This window comes from Pelecanus crispus, chromosome 25, assembly GCF_030463565.1.
Source record: "Pelecanus crispus isolate bPelCri1 chromosome 25, bPelCri1.pri, whole genome shotgun sequence".
Lineage (NCBI taxonomy): Eukaryota > Metazoa > Chordata > Aves > Pelecaniformes > Pelecanidae > Pelecanus > Pelecanus crispus.
Window position 1 is genome coordinate 188,479 of NC_134667.1, and position 10,475 is coordinate 198,953.

At 52.4% G+C, this 10,475-nt stretch overlaps 1 protein-coding gene across 1 annotated transcript in view; it reads left to right on the forward strand.

The window, feature by feature from the left end:
• The window catches only part of LOC142595929 (maestro heat-like repeat-containing protein family member 2B), a 33,986-nt gene extending 27,228 nt beyond the window's left edge, over positions 1-6,758 (forward strand). Inside the window, exons 36-38 of the mRNA XM_075724802.1 lie at positions 271-400; positions 2,345-2,475; positions 6,555-6,758. Of these exons, the coding sequence (XP_075580917.1) occupies positions 271-400; positions 2,345-2,475; positions 6,555-6,758 (465 nt within the window). The remainder of the gene's footprint in view (positions 1-270; positions 401-2,344; positions 2,476-6,554) is intronic.
• Positions 6,759-10,475: the final 3,717 nt, after the last annotated feature.

Genomic DNA, 10,475 nt, shown 5'->3' on the forward strand with positions numbered 1-10,475 from the left:
CGTAGGGAGCTCCCAGGGCAGGCCAAGTGCTGACATGGCATGGGGCAGAGTCACCATCCCGAGCACACAGCATCTCTGGAGCAGGAGGACATCACTCTGAATTGCAGCCCTGTGCAGACCCGATTGCACATCCCAGCTGCACACCCTGCAACCATCCCTCGGAAAGGTAGCAGTGATGCCCTGTCCCTCTGACGGTGGCAGAAGAAAGTCCTGCTCTGGAGCGCCTCCTTCTCCTGCACCCCTGAGAAGCTGTGAGAGCTGTCCTGACAGATCCCATCAGCAGAAGATGTGGCAGCTTCGGAAGACCTCTCTGGGAACATCAGCCACACTGTCCTGCAGCCAGAGACTTACTATGTCAAGGACTGGGAAGATCATAAGGCCATCGAATCCACACAGTCCAGTAAAACGGTTGTCCCTTTCCTCCACCTGGCTGGAGGCAGGCCCCCTCTAGTCCTGCTCATAGTATTCATTACTCACTTCTTGTAAATGCGAATCAAAAGTCCCTTTATTAAGATCAGAAGTAAAATCAACCCTTCTACTCTGTCTGGGGAACTGCCCACTGGAAACTGAAGCTGCAATTTACCTGGAAGAACCACCTTTTGTGACTCTTTTTCCTTGCAACTCATGCACCCATGCCTCTAGGGTCGAGGTAGATTTTCCCATCCCACTTCCTCATGTCCTCTCCATGGTCACGCAGGTAAAACCACAGGGTGGCCCGTGGTGTGTATCCACTATATCCTCTCTGTTGAGCAGAGGGACGCTTACTCCTAACAGCTGAGATACTGGTCCGTACAGGTGGGGAGTAGGACATACCCTCTTTGAGTTGCTGGAACACCGGACAGTTTTTCAGACAGTTCTTCCACAGCCGAGACACAGGCCTGTAGGGAGGAAGAGAGACTTTCTTCGCATTTCCAGAGTAGGCCAGTGTCCTGGTTTATCCCCTGTCGGCAACCAAGCTCCACACAGCCGCTCGCTCACCCTCCCCTCCCCAGTGGGATGGGGGACAGAATTGGAAGGGCAAAACTAAGAAAACTCAGGGGTTGAGATAAGAACAGATTAATAATTGAAATAATAATTATAATACAAATAGTAATAAAAATTGTAATGAAAAGGAGAAAAACGAGAGAGAGAAAGAAAACCCAGGGAAAAAAAAAACCAAGTCACACAACCACTTACCACCCGCCAACAGACACCCAGCCAGTCCCCAAGCAGTGATCGCTGCTCCCCAGCCGACTCCCCACAGCTTATATACTGAGCATGACATCACATGGTATGGACTATCCCTTTGGGCAGTTTGGGTCAGCTCTCCTCACTCTGCCCCCTCCCAGTTTTTTTGTGCACCTGGCAGAGCATGGGAAGCTGGAAAAGTCCTTGACTAGTGCAAGCACTATGTAGCAACAACTAAAACATCAGTGTGTTACCAACATTATTCTAATGCTAAATCCAAACCACAGCACTATCCCAACTACTAGGAAGAAAATTAACTTTATCCCGGCCCCCCCACCCCGCTCCCCCCCTCCCCCATTTCTCCTCAGGCTGCTCAGCCTCTGCCCCCTCCGGCCCCGCCCCAGGCTGCCTGGGACTGACAGGCCGCCTCCGGCTCCGCTCATTGGCTCAGCTGTGGCCAATGGCGGGGCTGTTGCCAGGCGGGCACAGGCAGCCCGCGCCTCTCCTCCCAGGGCTGCCCTGCGCCCGCTGCCCCCCAGCCCGCAGCGGCTCCTCAGCCCGCCGGGACACTGGGCCTGCGGAGAGACGGCCTGCGAGAAGGGCCATGGCCCTGGGGCTGTTCTCTCAGCAGCGCAAGGGCTGTGCACAGCCCTGCCCTCCCTCAGGGCTCTGCTGGGGGCTGGGCCTGCCCGGGGAGGGAGGGGAGGGGAGGGGAGGGGAGGGGAGGGGAGGGAGCTGCCAGGAGGGAGCTGCCTGGAATTGCTCTGGATTGGCAAGTCTTTCCCAAAAATGCAGGTCTGTCTGTGCTGCCAGCCACAGCCCTGGGCAGGAGGAGCTGTGTGACAGGAGCCGCTGGCATGGGCCAGGCCGGCAGCAGGCAGGAGACAGGGCTCTGCCCCTGGTGCCAGCGCCTGTGCTGAGCCCAGCACCCAGGGCCTTCCTCAGGCCTCGCCTTCCCCCGGGCAGTGAGGAGGAGGGACGCCCTGTCCTGGTGTGGCCCAGGGCATCTTCCTGTGGCCAGGAGGAAGGACAGAGCCCCGTCTGTCTTCCCGCGGGCGCTGACCGCTGTCCTTCGCTTCTGTCCCTGGTGCTCCCCAGTACTGGCCAAGCAAATACCAGGGCACCAGGGGCTCCTGGGGCTCAGATCAGCTTTGCGGCTGCCCCTTTGCTTCTGCAGATGCAGTTGTTTGCTACCCCCTTCAGTGGTCAGAACTTTTTCTCTTCATGGCACATGGACTGGACAGAAGCCAGTTCCCTGTTAGTCTGGGGGAACTTCAGGGAAACGAGGAAGTCAAAGCATGCACACAGGTGTGAGGACAGTGAAAAGGAGCTGTGTCAAGGTTTTTTCCTGCTGTTTCAGATCTGAACTCAGACATCTGTGCACATCCCAGCACCAAGGTCAGTTTTTTTTTCTTCCAAGCTCCACAGCTTTTCACCAGCAAAAGTGAGCTGGCTTTCGGGATAACTCAGCTCCTTTCTTGTTTAATTGTGTGCCCACACTTTCCCTTTTTCCAGCAATTTCTTTCTTCCCCCTTGACCCTCGCCCAGTTCCATCCTCTTTCAAAGCTAATTATGATTTGATTTTCTGGACAGATCATCGAGTAGGTAGACAGAGGCTCTAAGTCTAGGCTGACTGTATAGCTGTAGGCTGAGCTATTCTACCTCTACCTATTCTACTTCCGAAGGCTGGATAGATATGGGCTATGGATAGAGTTACTGTTTGCCAGTTATCGTTTCTTTTGGGGTCCTGTGACAGTAATGGTAAGGCTGCCAGCCTGCAGCTCTGCAGCAGTTAAAATTATCACTGAAAGTGTTTTGATGACGGATGCTGTTCTGTGCATTTCATTTTCAATAATTGTTTCACTGAGCTGGAATTTTTTCTGTGCAATTAGGTGACAGGGATCTTCTTGCAGTGGGCTTCTGTTTCTGGAGCACGTCCTGACAGCCTTTGTCATGCAGAGCTTTCCTATCTACTCCCGAGAGGAGTGATGGCCATGACATGGAATGACTCCTGTGTGTAATGGCTCTACCAGTAGGCTTGGATTTAGTGCATCCCCATGGACAAACATATGCAGCAGGTGCTCCATCCAAGAATGTTGATGTGCTGACACTCTAGAGTGAATTTGGAGGTGTTTCCTCCTCCTTGTCCTCTTCCTCTTCCCTGTTCTTCCTCCTCCTTTTCCTTCTACTCCTGCTCCTCCTCTGGTTCTTCATCATAGTCGTCGTCATCCTCCTCCTGTTCTTCCTCCTCCTGTTATTGTTATTCATCTTGTTCTTCCTCCTCTTCCTCCCATTCTTCCTCCTCCTCCCTCCTCCTCCTTCTCTTCCTTCTCCTCCTCCTCTTCCTCTTCTTGCTGTTCTTCCTCCTCCTCTTGTTCTTCCTATGACTCCTGTTCTTCATCCTTCTTTTCGTCCTCCACCTCTTCTTCCTCTTCTTCTTCCTCCTTCTCCTTCTCTTTCTCCTCCTTCTCCTCATATGCCTCTGCATGTTTATCCTCTGCATGTTCATTGGCTTCCTGTTCTTCTTGTTCTTCATAGTCCTTCTCCTTATACCCCTCCTTCTCCTCCTCCTCCAACTCATCCTCCTCCTATTCCCTTCTGCTTTTCTTCCTCCACTTCCTCTTATTCTGTTGTTCTTTCTCTCCTGTTCTTTATCCTCCTCCTGCTGTTCCTTCTGTTCTTTTTCCACCTTCTCCTTGTTGTCTACTTCCTCGTCTTCCTTCTCCTTCCTCCTCCTCTTCATCTTCTCCTACCTCATATTCATCTTTTTGTTTCTCCTCCTCATCATCCTGTTCTTTTTCCTGTTCTTCCTTCTCCTTCTCCTCCTACTCAACTTAATTTTATTCCTCTTATTCCTCCTCTTCCTGTTCTTCTTTCTCTTCCCCCTCATCCTCCTGTTGCCATCCTCCTTTTTTTCTTCTCCTTTTTCTCATCCTCCTCTTCCTCTTCTTATGCCTGTACCTTTTCCTATTACTTCTCCTCCTGTTCCTCCTCCACCTCCTCTTCTTCCTCCTCTTGCTCATTTCTCATCTTTCTCCTCCTCATTGTTCCTTTTCATCCTTGTCCTATCTTTTCATCCTCCTTATCCTCATCTTCCTTCTTGTGTTCCTCCTTCTTCTTCTCCTCCTCCTTCACCCTTTCCTCCAATTTCTCCTCATCCATCTCCTCCCATCCCTGGAGGTATCTAAAAGCCATGTAGAGGTGGCGCTTAGGGAACTGCTTAAGTGGTGCCTTGGCAGTGCTAGGTTAACAGTTGCACTCAATGATCCTAAGGGTCTTTGCCCACCTAAATGATTCTGATTCCATGATTCTATGCAAAACAAAGCTTACAGAGGGTGGAAACAAGGCCAGGTGTCCTGGGAGAAAGATGGAAACATTGTCCGAGCATCCAAGGACCAAGTCAGGAAAGCCAAAGCCCAAATGGAATTGAATCTGGGCAGGGATGTCAAAGATAGCCAGGAGAGCTTCTTAAGTACGCAGGAGACAAAAAGCAGCCGAGGGAAATTGTGGGCCCCTTGCTCAACGAGACAGGGGACCTGGTTACACAGACGTGCAAAAAGCGGAGGTACTGAATGCAGCCTTTGCCTCAGCCTTTACTAGCAAGAGCAGCCTTCAGGAGTGCCAGGTCCCAGAGAGTAGGTGGAAAGGCTGGAGCAAGGAAGAGGTACACTTGGTGGAAGAGGATCAGGTCAGGGAATACTTGTGAAACAAGGCATATGCAGTTCTGAATGTCTCTCTCAAGACTGTGTACTCTTCCATATGTTTTTATTATGTTGACTTAATATACCGTCATTTGTCTTCAGCCTCAATTGTCTGTTTTGTCTCTCTAAAGTGTTTAGTTACAGACAAGTTCATCCTGTGATTTCTATTTTTAATATTAAATGCTACCAAACGGTGATGGGCTTCTTATTCACTGGTCCTGAATCAGGAGGTGAGTGGGGAACCTGTATTAAATACATTTCATCTGAATAATCTGCCTGGTTGATACAAGCTGTGTGGTTCAGAGATGTCTAAAGTTTGATCTTTGTTTTTTTAGAGATAAAAAGCACTTGCCCCACTGTAAATACATATAGTATGTAAAATGTATATAGTATATAAATACAGCAAAGTTACAATGGATTTTTACCTAAGTTTTACTAGTTATTTAACAAGCAGTATGTGATGTGAATGGAAAGCTTTCAGCATGTGTTTGATACTCACAAAATCAGCTCTTCCTTTCAGTGGTAGGTGAGACGATGCTGTCAGTGTGACCCAGAGAAGATAAGTAACTGGGGACTTCAGCTGCCTAGGCAAGAACACAGACGGCTTTCTCCTTTGAAGTTAAAAGCTTCCGAAACCAGGCAGCAGGTTGGAAGCTCAGCAGTAGCTTTTTACTGTGTGTGACACCATAAAAAAAAAGGAGCAAGGTTAATGTTTTACTAAATAGTGCAAGGAGTATTTTGGTACATGCAGAACATCCTAAAGCCAAAGGGTAAGTGTCCCCTGCCTAATGTTCCTATGGCAACAGTTATGTGAAGTGACATAAAGTAGCATGACCAAGAAACCACATAGCTTTCCTGTATCTGGCTTTTTTTAGCTCTTCTGCCCTTTGGCTCCAAGATTTGGTGTCTTGTGTCTTGTCTGATGAGTAACCCTGGCCTAAAAGTATCAAAGGAGTTTAAATGTTGACTGCTGTACCTCGATTAAGAGCTCCAGAAGCAACAACTGCCCCAACTAGCTACTAAGCAGTAAATGGAGGGAGGGCAGTTCATGACAGCTTCAGATTAGAGCTGTGGAGAAGCAGACTGGGCAACTGCAGCAGCATCAGCTATTTCTAATTGGAGGAGTTCTAATTAATCTACTTGAGGAGCAGAGATCCAATTTCCTCCCCCCCTGCCCCCTTTCCATTTCACTGAAACTCATGGAAGTGGACTGATGAAATACCTCCTTAATTTAGGGTGACTCTCGAGGGAAACCAGCTCTTAATGGAATAAAACTCACAGTTGTAGCATACTTGACTGAAACAATCTATTTTGCAGTTAAAGGTTTTTCTCTCTGAAAATTTAAACCTGATAATTTAAATTAGTATGCCTAAAGGTAGGGAAAAGAGGCCTTTTACTTACAAGAGCAGTTATAACACATGCTGTAAAACTGAATCTTAATCTCTAAAAAAAAATCAACAGGTGCCTCCCATCTGTTGTTGGTAAATGAGGAGCTATACAATAGTATAGTTTCACACTTTATTTTTTGGGAAAATCTCCAGGTTTAAGCCACAGGTCTTAATGACAAATGACAACATTAATATTGCAGTGGATTTACATAGAACATCACATTTTTAACGATGATTGATGCAGAGTTTTTGTGGCGCCTGTGTTTAATGCCTGGTGTTCCACATCCTTTCCTCTCAGAGCTGCGATCAGAATCTTCATGCGGAGGAGAGCTGTTTGCCTCGTGACCTCGTGAAGAAAATCAAGAGCAGAAAGGAAGAAGTGGGCCTGATGGCAAACCCAATGTCAAGAACCTGCTCCCATGGGCCAGAGGTCAGTCTTGGTCTTGCTGTCAGTGAAGCGAAGCTGTGTGACGGGGCAGTGATGCTGGTGCTGGGGCGGTGATGGAGGCCTCCGTCCTGCCAGCGTTGGTGCAAATCAGCGTGGTTTCTCCCATGCGCGCCCACCACCCGGAGCGATGCCCCCTCTCCCCACCCTCTCGGTGGCCATCCACAGCCCAGCTCAGGCATCTGTGGGGTGGGAAGGGGCTGCGTTAGCCCCCGTGCCCCACCTCCCACTGAGCAAATGACCGCAGGCAGAGAGAGGCGCTGCAAAGCGAACAGCCAACACTTTTAATAAAATAAGGAAGAAGCAGGGATGTGGGAGAGGGCTGGGGCTGGGGCTGGAGTGGGTGGGTGCAGGTCTCTGCCTCCAGATCTCCCCCTGCGCGTGGGTGCTATGGGGGACGGTGCTGGACCGGTGGCTATGGGTAGCCATTGCTGTCGGCTATCTCCATGTTGATCTCCCTCTGCACAAAAACTGCAGCTGGCCCAGTGACATGTGCAGGGCCGCCCGCTGCTGCTGCTCCTGGGCCAGCTTCTTCCTGTGCTTGCGCTCGGGCCGCTGCTCGGGTGAGATGGGCACCGACTCCTCCTGCTCCTCCAGTAGGGTGGGCGCAGCTGCGAGGCCCCCGAGGGCCAGCATGGGGTGGTCGGGGGTGCGTGGCAGCTGCGGTGGCATGCGCAGGTGCTGGGGCAGCCCCTCGCGTGGGGTTTGGCCCCCCGTGGGCGACAGGCGCAGCCAGCTCAGCTGCCTGGGTTTGGCGGCAGCCCCGGTGCGTGCCTTGCTGCTCAATGCCGCCTCCGGTGCCATCTCCTTCCTGCCATGAGGTGGGGGCTTGGAGTCAGCCGTCCCTGAGCTGGGTCTTGGGGCTACGGGCAGGGTCTTGGGGAGTCTGGGGGGCACACTGGGGCCGGGCTGGGGCTCCGGGTCGGGCGGTTGGTTCAACATACTTTGTAAGCGTGGAAGAGAACTGGATGTGGAGAAGCAAACGCTTCAGGCAACTGCAAAGTAGAGGTGGGGGCAGTCTGTAGTATTTCTGTCAGGATCAAGAGCTAAAGGATGTTTCCATTCAAAGAGCCAAGTCTGTTGGGAGCTCCAGTCTCCAAAACTCTAAACCCTGTGTGTTAAACAGTGCTCAGCCCTGATGTTTCTTTCTGCTACTCTCCAACACGGTTTCTCTGGGCTTTTTGTTTGCTTGGGTTTTAGTCTCTGGTAGGTGTCCAAGCTTAGTTCCATCAAAGCACTTGCAAGCCTGCCACTTGCTGGGGGCCAAGGCGAAGGAAGAAGCCTCGTGCTTGTATCAAGCCCAACGCAAAATTAAAGCACTGAGAAGTTTCTCGAGTCAGCCCTGAGCCAGAGTGCAGGTATCTAAGCTGCAATGAGATGGAAGAGCCTGGAAAATATTTCATCAACAGGAGGCAATGGAAGAGGGTAGGGTGTATATGGCACCTGGGATTACGTGGTAGTAGGCTCAGTTTTGTTAGTGGATCAGTATTGTACTTGCACGTTGACTAAGCCCCAGGTCAGAGCAGAAATTCTTGTTACTAATCGCAGGTGCCAGAGCACTTGTTCTGCTCTCTCCTCCCCAGTTCATTAATTTAATCTTTTGTGTATATGCAGGGCCTTGATAATGCTACTGTGTGGGCACCATGTATGTGAGTGGCAGATTTTCTGTGTATTTGTGACTGATGTTTCTTGTTTCTTTTAAACAGGAACATCTTGATATGTACTCCCCAGGAACTAAGGAAATGCAACAAACTGATGAAGAAAGAGGTGCCAATGAAGGAGGGAGTGTAGGTTAGTTCTGGTGTTACATGTTCTTGCCTATGTTCTATCTAGCCTTGGCTTAAACAATTGAAGCAAGCTGAACTTCCTGGGTATTTTTCATCCCTACACAACTCGGTATTGCTACAGACATTACCAGCCATAGTCATGGACTCTGAGCCTGTACTGTAGCAAGGTCAAAGCAGGTGTTAAAAAAATTTTTAAAAATTGTGCTTTTCCAAGATGCTTACAAGATTGAAAAGAAGAGATGTCTGTGGGCAGGTGGGAATATCCAGAAATGGGCAGTGTCACCTGGAATGAGGAAGAGTGATGTGGGTCCAGCTGTAGCGTGCCAGTTTTCATGGCCTTGAGCAGCAGAGCAAGGATTTTGAGGCAGCAAGGCCGTCTGCCAGGGTGTGTGAACAGCTCTTCGCGAGCATGGGGATGGCGATGGGAGATGGTGATGGGCACAGGGCCGCCCAAAGCCACTGCTCCTGGCCAGCTTCTTCCTGCGCTCGCACTCAGGCCGCTGCTGGGGTGTGATGGACACCGACTCCTCCTGCTCCTCCAGTGGGGTGGGCGCAGCCATGAGGCCCCTGAGGGCCAGCACGGGGTGGGCGGGGGTGTGTGGCAGCCACGGCAGCATGTGCAGGTGCTGGGGCAGCCCCTGCTGTGGGGTTTGGCCCCCTGTGGGTGACAGGCGCAGCCAGCTTGGCTGCTTGGGTTTGGCAGCAGCCCCAGTGTGTGCCTTGCTGCTCAATGCTGCCTCCAGTGCTGTCTCCTTCCTGCCTGAGGCAGGGGCTTGGAGTCAGCCACGCTGCATCTCGGGGCCGCGGGCAGGGTCTTGGGGAGTCTGGGGGTCACGCTGGGGCCGGGCTGTGGCTCCAGGTCGGGCAGTTGGTGTCCCAGCCCCACCACCTTCACTCTTTGCCCCAGCGGGTGGAAACTCTGGATGGAGCTCAGCAAGTGCCCTCAGGTCGTTGCGGGGTGTCCTCAGCCCTGTGGTGTGGATGCTGTTCCTAGGGACGCTGTTTCCCGCCTGCGGTGGGGATGCTGGCAGTGGGGCTGTCAGCGGCAGGAAGGGGCAGAGATGGCGGTAGCAGGGGTGTTGGTACCAGGCCGCGGTGGGGATGCTGTTTCGGGGCGGTGGTTCCTTTTAGCAGCCGCACAGTTCAGTAGACTGGGCTGGGGGAGGGTCCCTGGGCTGGGCGCGGGGCCGGAGCCCCAGGCCCATGGTTTAAGGACTCCATGCTGCAGGGTTTTGGTGGACTGGCTGCATTAAACCTGTCCCCTCCTGCTGCACAAAGGACCTTTACCCCTGGCATCGCCCCGGGTTCTAGGTTGCTTGGCGGGGACGTTGTTGGATTTGGATGCTCTCCGCTTGCTGCTTCCTGCCTGCTGCCCGCTGCCGCCTGCTGCATCGCCGTCCCCGTCCATCTTCCTCTGCAAGAGAGTATTTGAGTGTTTGGCCACCCGGCACACCACCACCATCTTCTTTTTCTTTGGTGGGATGGTGTCCCGTGGGGCACTCACTCTTGCATGTTGCGTCTTGCAGGTGCTGGCTGGCATGGAGCGCTTGGCCTTCTTGCCGCCCGCCTCTCCTGAGCTGGCCACCATTTGGCAGGATACGGTGCCCGGCGGCAGTGGCAAGCGGGTCAAAAGCACCCGGGGCTGCCTCCACAGTGCCTCCTCCAGCAGTTGGTCCATGCGGGGTGGATGGCACCGGGGGGCAGCCGGGGGCATCACCGCCGCCACTCGCTGTCTGCTGCAGCCGCCCTCTGCCCTGTAGTCCAAGAGGTGGGGGAGGTTGTTGAGGGAGGAGGTCAAGTTGGGGATGTTGGGGACATCGGAGATGGTGTCCTCACCATCCCCCAGCCCCACCACCACCACTCCCTCCTCAGGGCAGCCTCCCTCTGCCACGTACTTGGAGAGGTCAGGGACCTTGGTGGTCAAACTGGGGACACTGGCAGCAGAGGTGGTGTTCTCGCTGTCCCCTAGCCGCACCACGACCGCTTG